Genomic DNA, 15,025 nt, shown 5'->3' with positions numbered 1-15,025 from the left:
ACACTTGTACACACACACACACACACACACACACACACACACCAGGATGTCCCATCGGTTTCTCTCGCAGCTGGCTTCGTCCGTGCTGCGAGTTTTCGGATGCAGCCACGACACGGTGAGTGTGAGAGTGGATCCTGTATGAACGTGAACGAGGAATCGTGTGTGCGTGTGAGAAAATCCTGCATTTCTGTTATCTTTTACCTGCTGGCCATTGTTATTCGCCCCTTTTAGTTGCAGCTTCTCTTCTTCCATTGCTGTATTTTTCTTACTTTGCTGGAAAAACATCTGATAGTGCACCTGAGGGAAGGACATCCTAGTTAGATATTGGCGGGTGTGTGTTGTGTGTGTGTGCTGGCAGGGGCCCAGCAGTGTGCATAACGTGGGTGGACTTAGCACTAAAAGTGTGAAATCTGAGCTTGCACCATGTGCAATAAATTGTCATTTACTGTACAGTGTATGTGTGCATGTTTGCCCATGTGTTTGACTTCACGTGTCATTGTACAATCGTTTCATGTTCAAAACAAAACCAAAAACAAAACAGTGAGCATATTTAAATAGCAGGTGGTCATGGTGGTAGTGTGCATCGCTTGCCTGCAGTATATGTGTGCACACACTAGCATGTAAGCCATGTTCTACTGACCATCTGTTAGATAGAGTCCCGATTCCTCTGCACCCAGCTTCACAATACTTCCCTAGACGGGTAACGTGGAAGAACGATGGGAAGAACGATGGGAAGAACGATGGGAAGAACGCCGGTGGTTCTTGAGGGACTTTGAGGAAGCAGGAGGGACACGGGGAAAGAGAGAAAGAGCCTGAAAGAATGGAGAAAAACAAGAGTGACAGGAGGGATGTGGGAGTTTAAAGAAAAGCAGCGTGTGAGTGGGAAGAAGTCAAGCAGTGGTTTTCCAGTTAGGCCGATTGCTTTTCCATCTGCTGTCACACAGCAGGACACTACTTTAACCATACTCCATCATAATAAAGGTCTGGGTCATAATGAAGGTCACCAAGCAACAAATTTACCTGGGACTGCACAGCATTTTTATTCCTTCGACGCTCACCCCATATATTGATACGGTGTTCAGTCTTGATTGGGTCTAGTTTATAAAAGCCAACACATGAGCCTCGTGAGAAATAGGACAGATAGAGGGCACACATATCATAACACCATATAAACAAACTTTTCATTTCTGAATGTTGGACTTATCGAGGCAGAAAACTGTATCCTGTAGTTGTCCTACATGATCAATATCAAATCACCTGGAATATTCACACCACACAACAGCATTGATAACCTGTCCCACATTGTCCAACTTTTATTGCTACACATTTAATCAAACTTAATGAAGTTCTTTAAAGCCAGTAACTAATTGGTTTCTTAAAATCTGTATAAAGTATCAAAATCACTTAGAATTTTTTTTAGTTATTTCAAAAACAATAACACTTGCTTACTCCAGTAGCAATCGTAAGAAGTCAAAGATTAGCTTAAAGTTACGTTTAACAGTAAGAGGCCTGTCTTTGACCCTGTGGTATTGTTGGACTGTAAAACAGGAGGGAAATATTTGCTAGTCTGACTGTTGTTTAGCATGCTAAGCTACATCCCAGACCCAGGATTTCCAGGCCTCAGTGGCTTCCCACTTTTCATGTCGCATCCTGGTTAGCTAACATCTGCCGGTCTAACAGACGCCAATCACAGATAAAACATGGACAGAAAGCTGAACTTATAATGTGAATTTTTAAGGTTTTGAGTTAACATGCAATCAGTCAGAAAATCGGGGTTAGAAGTGTGAAAGTATCTGAAAAGGGGAAGTGTGCAAAAGCGAATGTGTATGCTTCTAATTAAGAGCAGCGTTTTCTGGCGTTGCCTTTTTTGCAGCACTGTGCAAAACAAACAGTAGACACTATGTGTTTTCTCTGCTTTCCAGCTGTAAAGTGTAAGATACAGATTAGCCTGTTGTTGCTAATCTGACCTTCTGTAGTAGCTGAGATTCTGTCGACTGGACGTTTTCCCTTCCTAACCTTAGCCTGGTTTTCACTGCAGGACCAAGGGAGGCTGTCCAGGGCTATTTCAGTAGCCAGCCAGCTTATAATACCGCTGAATCATCCATTAATGTGTAAGAATTAGCTTAGGACCACCCTAAAGATGACAAGACATGGTCATTAAAATGTAGCCCCTCTTTTGCCCTACTTGGCCCTGCTGAGAAAAAAAAATGGCTGTCGAAGAAACACATGGAGCCAGTGACCGCATGCCCCCTGTCTTCTCTCCCGTAGAGCTCAGAGGCCGTTGTCCAATGGCTGAGCGACTTTCAGCTGCAGGTCTACGCTCCAAACTTCCTGGGCGCTGGGTATGACTTGCCCACCATTAGCCGAATGACCCCGGAGGTAAGGCAACTAAACCCTGACCCTGACTCCCAGAGAGGTCGCAGGCACCTCCAAGGACCACAATGAGAACAAGTCTGCACGACTTTGATTTGTGTTGTCCTTGATGTTTTCAATATGCATGTAAATAATTTATTTTACAAAACAAAATCGCAAGTGAGCACAATTAAACCACTCAACCAACCACCTGCCTTTTCCTGCCTCGTGCCTCACCTGCCTACGTTCACTTTCCTCCCCCCTCGATCATGTATTGCCTTCCCCCTCTGACTCCAGAAAAGGTTTAAATGTGTGAACCCCTTCGCGTACTGTTGAGTCTCTGGGCTCTCACCAGCCCCACAGTATTAAAACCTTTGCCATCGGCTCAAGTCTGAAGAAAGGTCATAAAATGGCCATGAAGATAATGAGACACGAGTCATCTTGCTGTTCGTATCCCTATTTTTGCAAAATGTTAAACAGAAAATAACCAGTACAAGACGACTGTATGTTACTGCGTACTGTGGCTCTTGGTACACCCTAGTGGTCACTTAATGCAAGTTGTGTGTCGTACTTAATGTGTGGACCTTTAAAAGTAGTTCCTTTTTACTCAGAAGAGAATGTCAAATAAAGAGTTGCAGTATGGGGAAATTATTATGTAATGTTTTTGTGTTTAAATATTGTCTTCAGAATTCTGCCTAAATATGAATTAAAAATAAGCTCTGGTTTAAATGTTAGCATCAAGATCTTAAAACAAAGTCCATAAAAGACAAAAATCCTCCTGTGATGATACCTATAGTATTTTTACGTGTTTGTTGTTTCCATTTTAAGCTGCCGGTTGAACGCAGAGAAATTTAACACATTCAAAAACCAACTCAGTGAACTTGTGTTCGACTTTGTGACCCTTCACCTCACCTCCAACACTGCTCCTGCTGCTGCTAGCTTTGAGGAACAATCCTGGCCCTGCCACACTTAAAAACAAATAATTTATAGCATTCATAAATTACTTGTGTATATATGCACACTTTGTGCACGCTGAAGGGACTCAGATTAGCGATGGCTTAAAGGGCTTTTCTCATCAGAGATGTGTCACTGAGCGGAGGCCTCGTCTCCTGGTTCGTCCCACAAAATGATTTATGCAGCCAAGTGTACGTGGCGGCTGTTGTATAAAAGTGTGTTCTCGGGTGTCCTAACAACTTCCAGTGAGTTGCACTGAAGTCAAATGTAGCACTTGTGCCGTGCAGCGCTCTGTGATATTTCTGTCTTCTTTATATCAAAGTGCGGTCATGTCTGCGTACCAGATTCAGCCTGTTTTTTTCATTTTGGCCGCCTCCTTTCACTGCAGACATTTGCTTTTGTTTGCCATGCTTTTCTTATGGGTTTGACACATCCGCGCTCTTCTCCCTTTAGCCGACAGAAGCCTTCATCAGATATCACGCCATCTCTTGTGTTGCAAATTTTCTTCTGAGTGTGTGTGTGTGGAAGACAGAGAGAGAACGACAGAGAGTGATGGGCACTTGGGGAGATTTTCTTGTACTTTGTGGAATAAAAATGCCTGAACATATACTTACAGCTTCTTACTTACATGTTTGTGTGTGTGTAGGATCTGACCGCTATTGGAATAACTAAACCAGGTCACAGAAAGAAGATAACATCAGAGATTAACAAGCTAAGTGTTACAGAGTGGCTGCCTGAGCATAAACCTGTGAGTACACGCACACACAGACTTTTTAAACCAGTCAAATAGATGCTTGTATGTCATTGCTATGCCAAAACTTTGATTGGTTGATCATGACACGAAGTGTCCTGTGGGCTAATATTCTGAGCTACCATGGGAAGCTACAAGCTACTGCCTGCTCAGCGCTCTTATTTCTGGCATTCTTACAGGCTAGCCTAGGAGAATGGCTATCTTCTATTGGTCTAAGCCAGTACCACCAGATGTTAGTGCAGAACGGTTACGAGAACATCGACTTCATCACGGACATCACTTGGGAAGACCTGCAGGAAATAGGCATCACCAAACTGGGTACGACAAACAAACAATGCAGTGCTTGTTTTGTTTTTCCACTGTGAAACTGTCATGCGCCGTGGTGCGCGGGCACGAAAGGATCCAGGCGCAGACTCCGAGCTAACAAAAAGACACTTTATTAAAACAACGAAAGGCGACCCGGGGAAAGTAGAGAGCAAAACAGAAACTAAAAATCCGGGGAAACAATGACACGAGGAAGCCGGGATCGGGACGGCGGGGGGGATAGAACGGAACCGTGGGAGCTCGGGAGGGAAGTGTGGCAGTCCGTGGGGGCAGGAAGTCCGTGGAATGGCGAGTGGGCCAGGTGAGCGCCGCGAGATCCAGTTGAGCCGGCGGACAGGCAGGTAGCAGACGCCGAGTAGAAATCACTGTGGGGATGACTACGGACTGGCGTGGAGCATCCGTCAGCGCCGGATTAAGTGGATCTCCGTGTAATCACCGGGATGGAGAGCAGGTGTGCTAGTGATGGCCCAGCCCGGGGGTGTGGCTACCCGAGCATCACGCATTCCACAGACCATGACAGAAACATGAAAGTTAAGCTACAGTATCCCCTACTAATCACAAGACTCTGCATGTGGTGTATAATGTGGCCAACATTCACATTTGAGCATAGCTTTATGTATGTTAGGTGCACTTAATAGAGATGAAAGTAACCAGTAATCTCAAAAATAAACGAGTGAAGTGATTAAAATGCAGACTTAAAACCAGAATACGTATATAAGCATATGCAGAGAGTTTGGAAAGTATTCTCAGGGCTTCACTTGTTCCACATAATGACGTGTTACAGACTCCAAAATGAATTAAGTTAATTTTTCATCTCAAAATTCTACATATACACCATAATGAGTGAAAAAAGTTGACACTCAAAATTGAGATCAGGTGTGTCCTTCTTCCACTGATCATCTGTCAGACGATGAACTTGATTGGACTCCATCTGTAATAAATTCAGTTGATTGGACATGATTTGTCTCACACCTGTCTATATAAGGTCGTACAGTTGACAGTGCATGTCAGAGCACAAACCCAAGCCATGAAGTATATGTTAATGATGAATTATGAAGACGTCTTTTAGATTTTCTTACAGGGAAGCTAACTATTCCCCCAAAATACTAGCACTCTGCCTCTGGGTGCTGAATGGTGCATGAAGGGTTTACGACAGGATATCTGTAAAAAAGAAGCCGGTTGAAGATTTCTGCTGCTAGAAATTTTCTGTTGCTAATCATTTCATGACTGAAATAAAAGCTAAAGTAGCTCTACAGTTCTGTGGCATCCCTAAAATTCAAAGAAAGGTCATTTACTGCACTCAAAACCTGAGCTTTATTCAATATCTTGACCCCTATGAACCCCCCTAACCCAAAAAACTATAACGAGACTGACCTTTTTGGACTACATAAAATATAGTAAACTTAAAATATCACACCCAGCATCTAAAGAGTGGGAGTTCTGAGTTACAAGTTCTCTGTCCACGCCTCCCCATCTATAAAACATTTACTAGCTAAACTGGTTAGTGTTACCATGTTAGCTGTAGCGTTTTTAGATAAGCTAGCTTCTGTAGCCTTACAGTTTTCTCAGTTAGTCAGGTTTAGTTTTCTGTTCAGGAGTTAAGGGAAAGTGCACTGACGACAAAACAAATTTTCAGTGCATTTGACTTGTATTACCTGTGTTATGCCAAACTGTAATTCCACTTTGTTAATGCTGTAGGCCACCAGAAAAAGCTAATGCTGGCGGTGAAGCGGCTGGCTGAAATGCAGCGCAGTTCAGATGGGCGGGGCTCCCTCCGAAAGAAGCCCCCACCAATCACGCAGCAGCAGGAAGTCATGTCGATGGATAGTCCTCCCCCAGATGGTGAGATCATTCAGGAAAATCTCAGCCTGTACAGTTTTAACTCCATCTTTAATTGGAATTATCTGTATGTTTCATTTGATTGTGAAACCAGTAAAAAAATAAATCATGTTAGAGTTGCTTTGGTCGTCTGCTGGTCAGATAGACTGGTGGTCCACTCTTCTTTGTTCTCAGTGGATAGTCCTTGAGCCCATCTCAAGTCCCCCATCAGACCACAGCTTTCAGACTGGTTGGTTTGGCTATCTTGCACATCTGTTGACATCTGTGACACCTAACTTACTTTACAGATGGCTGTGGAAATATCAGAAGCTTCCCTTCACTTGTCTAGGTGGATTCATACAACTGTCTAAAGACTGTATTTAGTGCATCTTCCTGAATGAAAGTCTAGTAAGCATCTTTATTTTTGACACTTGACCACCAAATCTGAGTAGAGCTCATGCTGTTTGCAGTTTGGGGGTTAGGTTGACTGAGCCCATAATGAAGCTACTAGATTGAAAGCAACTGCTGTGTAACAGTGGTAAAGCATTTCATCTGAGTTTCATTTACTTAATAAACCTTTTGTGAGATAAAAAGATAAGATTTCATTTATCTTCATCTGAGTTTCTCTTTGTCTCTCTTCAGAGGTCATGTCTCCCAAAATGAGCACCTTCCAGGACAGCGAGCTGAGCACTGAGCTACAGAATGCAATGACCCAGCCAGTTCAGGAGGTCAAAGCTCAGCGAACACGCAGCCTCAGCAAAGACCACGATGAGGTGCTTACAGGCGGAGGAGGAGGTGGAGGTGGGCCACCTAAGAAGGAGGCCCGGACTATGAGGCAGCAGAGCAGCCAGGGAAGCGCGTCCTCTCACCGAGGCAGTGTATCCTCACAAGGCAAACATCGTCACTCTCATTCTCACTCGCAGCCTGCACCTCCCTACACACCCCCACACACTCCTACCAAGACCAGGACCTCTTCCTCCTCGTCCACATCATCTGTGCAGAGCACGTCTTCCCCACAGGCCAAGCCCAAGCCGTCCCCACAGTTCATCCAGGGGGAAAGACCTCAGTCACCGCGCTCACATCCTCCTCAGTCTCCAACCCATCGCGGAGCCCCGTGCCAGCTTCAGCCCCAGCAGCAGCAACCTCAAATGCCGCCGCAGCACCAGGCTCACCCTCACCCTCAGCACCACCCACAGATGCAGGCGATGGAGGTCAGGGAGAGTCAGCAAGTCCCAGTCCTCTGTCTCCCACCAGAGGCAGAGTTAGCAGAGGAAGAAGGACCAAAGAACTCGTCTGTCCAGAATAAACGCGCTCACACGCTCAACCGATACGCTGTCTCAGATAGCGAGTGCGATGAGAGAGCAGGAGGAAGAGGAGGGGGTGGAGGAGAAGCAGAAGCTGACGTTGTAAGCCAGAGCTCAGCCGCTGTGAGAGGGGAAGGAGGGAAATACGCCACAGTAACTCACCGAGTCAGCCGTAGTCACTCCGTACGCAATCAGGAAAAGGGCGCCAACCGAAACCAGAGCCAGTCGTTTGCTCTCCGTCAGAAGAAAAAAGGCCCACCCCCACCACCGCCCAAACGCTCCAGCTCAGCCATCTCCACCTCCAACTCCAACCTGACAGATGCCAACACGCAGCCGAATACACTCACCACTACTGGGGGGATGCTGGATGTGCCTTACTACCAACAACGGCGGGCCAGCGACCTGGGGGTGTCCGTGGAGACAGCTGCCGTGGAGACGAGCAGCGTTGGCAGTGTGAGGAGCATTGCCGCCATGTTAGAGATGTCTTCTATAGGGGGAGGAGCCAAAGGCATGGCATTGCAGAAGAACTTTTTGCAGGTAATGTATACAGAACTTCATTTCTCTAACATAACACTACATATATGTTTATTTATTCATATGTATGCTGTAACTAAGTGAAATATGGTTGTTGTGCGTTCAACAGGTGGGGAAAACACGCGATGCCATTGGTCTGGATGGTGAGGTGGTAAACCGACGACGAACCATCAGCGGCCCCGTCAGTGAGCTTGTGGCTGCTGCAAGGCGCGACCAGCCAACTCCTTTGACTTTCCCCTCTCCCTCCACCCAGCCTGAATCCTCCCCTCCTCCTGTTAATTCCTCCTCACCCCAACCTCCATCCTCACCCCACCCCAGCTCAGGAGGTAGTGGCAGCTCTTCAGAGAATCTGCCTTTTGCAGAGGAGGGAAGTCTGACCATCCGCCGCCAAGGTCGAGGAGAAGGCGAAGGACAGGTAGCTATCAATATATATGTTTGTCTATCTATCTATCTATCTATCTATCTATCTATCTATCTATCTATCTATCTATCTATCTATCTATCTATCTATCTATCTTTTGCATTATCTATGTAATGTAATGTGCTAAAGCTAATGTGCTCTAATGTATTGCAAATCCATAGTCAAGCTTCTGTGTTCTGTAAGCTTTATTTGTCTTATCCATTTATCTTTGTCAGTGTTTTTTGACTGTGCAAAAATGACCCCTTATCATGAATGTATGAATTTTCCGTTAGTGTGTATTTTGTGTATGTCTGCAGGGTGACGGCGAGGGTCACCAGGGAGACAGCAGCTACGCCCAGGAGGACATCTCCAATGCTGAAGCCACGGCGACCTTAAAACGACGACCCCGCAGTTCCAAGCCCCACACCAACGGCTCTGACTTCACCCTTCAAGAGTCATCCACCGTCAAGCGACGACCCAAGAGCCGTGACAAAGAGCCCGAGGGCTACGCAGAGCTGGCCACAGCCAACGGGGAGCCTGCGAACACCGGGCAGCCAAACACCACGCAGCCAGTTCCCTACCAGAACGGCACAGCCACAGTGAAACGCCGCCCAGTGTCTGATGCTGGAGTGATCGAGCAACCGCAACCTCAACCTCAACCTCAACCTCAACCTCAAACTCAACCACAAGTGACTGCTGCTCCTCGCAGGGACAGCTTGGACCAAGGAGCTCCAGTGGCAAATGAAGGTGGTCCTGTGAGGAAACCAAAGCCTCCAGTCTCCCCAAAGCCTGTAGTGGCACAGATAAAGAGACAGGGAGGACCTCAGACCCCACCGCAGCCTGTATCCAACAAACGAGTACCCCTACCAGGTCCGGGGACACCTGGAAGTCCAGGTAAACACAGTGGATTTGGGTGTTTTGTGTACATATTAATTCCAAATGCCCTTCAGGAAGTTGAAGCAAAAAAACAGTGATGAAAAGGCAAGCTGAAAAAAAATTTTACAAAGTGTATTTTCATGAGTAAAGAGTATTTCATGCTACCCGGTCAGTCAAAGCTTATCGGTACTGGAGGGGTTTCAAACAGCGTTATAGGCCCGTATCAGCCAGTCTTAGATAGTGTTTATAAAGGAAAACAGCGTATTTCAGCTGCTCAGTGATCCAGTCTTTCTCTTTGCTCTCTGTGTAGTGGAAGGAAAGAAGATCCCTCCACCAGTTTCACCCAAACCAGCGCCACCACCCACAGCGCCCAAACCAGCCAAGCTCATCCACTCTGTAACTGGCCCCGCACTGTCCACCCCAGCCTCTGCCCCGCCCAAGCAGCACTCTGCAGTGGCCCGACAGACCAGTTCACCGCCCTCCTTCCCCCCATCTAACACTCCCAGCCCGCCGAACGCCAAACCGACGAGCCCTTCCTCCCAGAGTCCCCACACGCCACAGACACCCACCACACCACAGACACCTCAGACTCCTGCCACTCCCAGCCCAACCCCTCCGCCTGTCAAACCCCCACGATCCTCCATCGGGGGGGTGTCAGTGGACAGCGGGATGTCAGGGGGCGGGGTCACGGCGCCAGCCGCCACGACAACAGAGTTCGGAGTGGATTCATTGGTGCACCAGAAGTTGGAGGAAACAAGCGCTTCGCTGGCTGCTGCTCTGCAAGCCGTGGAGGATAAAATACTACGACAGGAAGAGTAAGGACCACACTCACACACACACACACACACACACACACTGACAGTCATGCTGTTAACAACAGTTAGCCACACAGAAGCATCTGGAACGTTGTCCTTCAGTAGGTGATGATATGAACCCTCTACAAGTGTCTACTACGGATTAATCTCATCAAGTGAGATCAGCGGACCACAGTCTAAGGGACTGAAAACTAGCACCCACTCAACATAGGTTGTGAGGATTTGTGCGGAGAATTCAAACACTTAAGGCCTTTGCAGACAATCACATTCAAAACATACTTGATTTGTTGCATAACAGCTGAAGTACAACTATAGATGAAATCTTCTTGCACATTAATAATAATATAATCCGGTACCATTCAGTGGAAATGTACAGTGGGGCAAAAAAGTATTTAGTCAGCCACCGATTGTGCAAGTTCCCCCACTTAAAATGATGACAGAGGTCAGTAATTTGCACCAGAGGTACACTTCAACTGTGAGAGACAGAATGTGAAAAAAATATCCATGAATCCACATGGTAGGATTTGTAAAGAATTTATTCGTAAATCAGGGTGGAAAATAAGTATTTGGTCACCTCAAACAAGGAAAATCTCTGGCTCTCACAGACCTGTAACGTCTTCTGTAAGAAGCTTTTCTGTCCCCCACTCGTTACCTGTATGAATGGCACCTGTTTGAACTCATCATCTGTATAAAAGACACCTGTCCACAGCCTCAAACAGTCAGACTCCAAACTCCGCCATGGCCAAGACCAAAGAGCTTTGGAAGGACACCAGGAAAAGTATTGTAGACCTGCACCAGACTGGGAAGAGTGAATCTACAATAGGCAAGCAGCTTGGTGTGAAAAAATCAACTGTGGGAGCAATCATCAGAAAATGGAAGACATACAAGACCACTGATAATCTCCCTCGATCTGGGGCTCCACGCAAGATCTCATCCCGTGGGGTCAAAATGATCATGAGAACGGTGAGCAAAGATCCCAGAACCACACGGGGGGACCTGGTGAATGACCTGCAGAGAGCTGGGACCAAAGTAACAAAGGTCACCATCAGTAACACACTACAACGGCAGGGAATCAAATCCCGCAGTGCCAGACGTGTTCGCTGCTGAAGCCAGTGCATGTCCAGGCCCGTCTGAAGTTTGCCAGAGAGCACATGGATGATACAGCAGAGGATTGGGAGAATGTCATGTGGTCAGATGAAACCAAAGTAGAACTTTTTGGTATAAACTCAACTCGTCGTGTTTGGAGGAAGAAGAATACTGAGTTGCATCCCAAGAACACCATACCTACTGTGAAGCATGGGGGTGGAAACATCATGCTATGGGGCTGTTTTTCTGCCAAGGGGACAGGACGACTGATCCGTGTTAAGGACAGAATGAATGGGGCCATGTATCGTGAGATTTTGAGCCAAAACCTCCTTCCATCAGTGAGAACTTTGAAGATGAAACGAGGCTGGGTCTTCCAACATGACAATGATCCAAAACACACCGCCCGGGCAACAAAGGAGTGGCTCCGTAAGAAGCATTTGAAAGTCCTGGAGTGGCCTAGCCAGTCTCCAGACCTCAACCCCATAGAAAATCTGTGGCGGGAGTTGAAAGTCCGTGTTGCTCGGCGACAGCCCCAAAACATCACTGCTCTCGAGAAGATCTGCATGGAGGAATGGGCCAAAATACCAGCTACTGTGTGTGCAAACCTGGTAAAGACCTATAGTAAACGTTTGACCTCTGTTATTGCCAACAAAGGTTATGTTACAAAGTATTGAGTTGTATTTTTGTTATTGACCAAATACTTATTTTCCACCCTGATTTATGAATAAATTCTTTACAAATCCTACCATGTGGATTCATGGATTTTTTTTTTCACATTCTGTCTCTCACAGTTGAAGTGTACCTCTGGTGCAAATTACTGACCTCTGTCATCATTTTAGGTGGGGAACTTGCACAATCGGTGGCTGACTAAATACTTTTTTGCCCCACTGTACCTACGCCTGTGATCACAGGATCACTAGCAGTATACTGAAATACAATGCTCTCTCTTTTTCCATTTCCATTTGTTTTTAATGTATCACAGTTGGAGAAAAGACTTCATGCTCTGTTAACCCTCTGAGGTCTGGGTCATCATCGATAGTGACCCTAGCCCTAACTGTAACTCCAGGCAAGTCTTGGCAGTCAGGGAACAAAACGGTGTGGGATAATTAGGAAACTTCTGAGGGAAACCTGGTCTTGTTAGTAGAGCTGGCATCCATCCGCCCTGAATGGATGAATCAGCTCTCATTTGATTTGTAGAAATCTGGCCAAATTTATTAAACCCCCCAAAACGTGACTATCCAGAGATGGGACCAGGAAGCATATTTATATTTATTTACTATTAAATCATCTCATATCTTCACACACTGAGGTTAATTATGGAGTTCCACAGGGTTCAGTGCTTGGACCAGTTCTGCTTACATTATACATGCTTCCCTTCCTGCTTCCCGTCTTCCTCATCAGAAGACATAGCATACATTTTCACTGCTATGCAGATGACACCCAGCTCTGTGTGTCCATGAAGCCAGATAACACACACCAATGAGTTAAACTGCAGGAATGTCTTAAAGACATAAAGACCTGGCTGTCCTCCAATTTTATGCTTCTAAATCCAGATAAAACTGACATTATTGTACTGGGTGGCATTACCTTGGCCTCCAGTAACACTGTGAGGAATCTTGGAGTCATTTTTGACCAGGATATGTCCTTAATCCAAAATGCTGCAGCAAGAGTCCTGACAGGGAAGAGAGATCATATTTCTCCTATATTGGCTTCACCTCATTGGCTCTCTGTTAAATTCAGTTTAATTGAATTGAAAATCCTGCTGCTCACTTACTTGTTGTTCCCAGAGTATTTAAAGTAGAATGGGAGGCAGAGCCTTCAGTTTTCAGGCCCCTCTTCTGTGGAACCAGCTTCCAGTTTGGATTCAGGAGACAGACACTATCTCTACTTTCAAGATTAGGCTTCAAACTTTCCTTTTTGCTAAAGCATATAGTTAGGGCTGGACCAGGTGACCCTGAATCCTCCCTTAGTTATGCTGCAATAGACGTAGGCTGCCGGGGATTCCCATGATGCATTGAGTTTTTCCTTTCCAGTCACCTTTCTCACTCACTACTATTAACAGACCTCTCTGCATTGAATCATATCTGTTATTAATCTCTGTCTCTCTTCCACAGCATGTCTTTATCCTGTCTTCCTTCTCTCACCCCAACCGGTCGCAGCAGATGGCCCCGCCCCTCCCTGAGCCTGGTTCTGCCAGAGGTTTCTTCCTGTTAAAAGGGAGTTTTTCCTTCCCACTGTCGCCAAAGTGCTTGCTCACAGGGCTGTTGGGTTTTCTCTGTTGTATTAATGTAGGGTCTACCTTACAATGTAAGGCGCCTTGAGGTTGAGGTTGTTGTAATTTGGTGCTATATAAATAAAATTGAATTGAACTAAAATTGAATATTTACAGTTTTCTTCTCAACACTTTAATTTTTTTTTCACCGTATGTCGTCCAAGTTGACATTTCTGATGCCCAACAAAAACAAAAAGTTTGGTTTTTATTTTTTGTTTTTGATGTGTTAGAATGTTTCTTTTTTTTGTTTCTTGACCACCAAGACAAAAAGGGCACATTCTGCTGGCACAGGTTAGGGTCATTATAAATCATGATATAAGTGATGCTGAGAAGTCTGTTTTTGTCTGAACTCAAGACCTGCTCACTTCAAAAATAATTTTAAAGGTTAATTTGAAGCTCTTATTACTCAAAGCTGCATATATGCAGTATTGTTATCCTCGATTTGCATTAAAATACACAACGCTGAAAAACGACTGCCCCACATCTTTCAATTCAGTTCAGTTTGATTTATACAGTACCGAATCACAACAACAGGCGCCTATTGTAATTTAAAGACCCTAAAGTAATACAGAGAAAACCCAACAATCAGACAACACCCTATGAGTCAACACTTGGCGACAATGGGAAGGAAAAACACACGTTTAACAGGAAGACTGAGGCTCAGGGAGGGGCAGCTAACTTTACATTATTGTTTTTAGTCTTTGCTTTTTATTGTTAATAAACTTGTGGTTCTGTCTGTGTGTGTGTGTGTGTGTGTGTGTGTGTGTGTGTGTGTGTGTGTGTGTGTGTGTGTGTGTGTGCGCGCGCGCCTCTAGCTCTGTGGCCGAGCAGAAGACCACAGTTAGCATCCTTGACGACATCGGCAGCATGTTTGATGACCTCGCCGACCAGCTTGACGCCATGTTGGAGTAACTACAGAAACCAGCCGGTGCGTCTCCTTAGCAACGCTGCATCAGAAGTGACTCAGTTGGCACAACGGGCAACACGCCTCTCTATCTCGCACCTTCTCCTCATCCTTCTCTCTCTCATCATTCCCCTCCACCCCTCCCTGTCATCCGTCCGTCGGTCTGTTGCTGCGCCATCCCCTCCTCTTCCTCTCGTCTCCTGATGATAACGGAGCAGCACCGCAGGCCCGGACAGACTTGGCAAGAGAAGGAGAGAGCAAGAAAGAGGAATAGATAGAGAGACTAAAAGAGAAATGTTGGTTGGGGAAAGGACCAAAGACAAGTGATGGAGGAGAGAAAATAGAAAAAACACACAAATGACGAGAGATGAAGAAATGCAACAAAAAGGAGGAGACTGCAATCAAAATGTGAGTCTTTAAAGAACTCTTCTGCTCAAAGCGAGCAAAGAAACAAAACCAATACAGAATGAAAAACCAACTGTGTAATGAATCATAGTATGGTATGTGTACATTATAAGCATGGAGAGTTTATATCTACTGAAAAAGTCCTGCATTAGCACAGTAATATATAATATACTGATAAATATCAATCTTTAGCTCTTTGGTTTGATGTCTTGGTTCTGTGTGGAATGGTG

At 45.6% G+C, this 15,025-nt stretch overlaps 1 protein-coding gene across 5 annotated transcripts in view; it reads left to right on the top strand.

Moving 5' to 3' along the window:
* caskin1 (CASK interacting protein 1) overlaps window positions 1-14,578 on the top strand; it is a 112,636-nt gene extending 98,058 nt beyond the window's left edge. For 3 of the 5 annotated variants that reach the window (XM_026166141.2, XM_026166137.2, XM_026166135.2), the window contains 9 exons: window positions 2,269-2,379; window positions 3,953-4,054; window positions 4,237-4,375; window positions 6,080-6,223; window positions 6,842-8,040; window positions 8,147-8,452; window positions 8,731-9,331; window positions 9,624-10,128; window positions 14,302-14,578. In XM_026166141.2, coding sequence (XP_026021926.2) covers window positions 2,269-2,379; window positions 3,953-4,054; window positions 4,237-4,375; window positions 6,080-6,223; window positions 6,842-8,040; window positions 8,147-8,452; window positions 8,731-9,331; window positions 9,624-10,128; window positions 14,302-14,398 — 3,204 coding nt within the window. In that variant the 3' untranslated portion in view covers window positions 14,399-14,578. The remainder of the gene's footprint in view (window positions 1-2,268; window positions 2,380-3,952; window positions 4,055-4,236; window positions 4,376-6,079; window positions 6,224-6,841; window positions 8,041-8,146; window positions 8,453-8,730; window positions 9,332-9,623; window positions 10,129-14,301) is intronic. The other 2 variants (XM_026166136.2, XM_026166139.2) reach the window with 2 other exon arrangements.
* Window positions 14,579-15,025: the final 447 nt, after the last annotated feature.

The sequence above is a fragment of the Astatotilapia calliptera genome, chromosome 4 (assembly GCF_964374335.1).
Source record: "Astatotilapia calliptera chromosome 4, fAstCal68.1, whole genome shotgun sequence".
In the NCBI taxonomy this organism is placed as follows: Eukaryota; Metazoa; Chordata; class Actinopteri; order Cichliformes; family Cichlidae; genus Astatotilapia; species Astatotilapia calliptera.
This window is presented reverse-complemented; position numbering and strand designations above follow the sequence as displayed.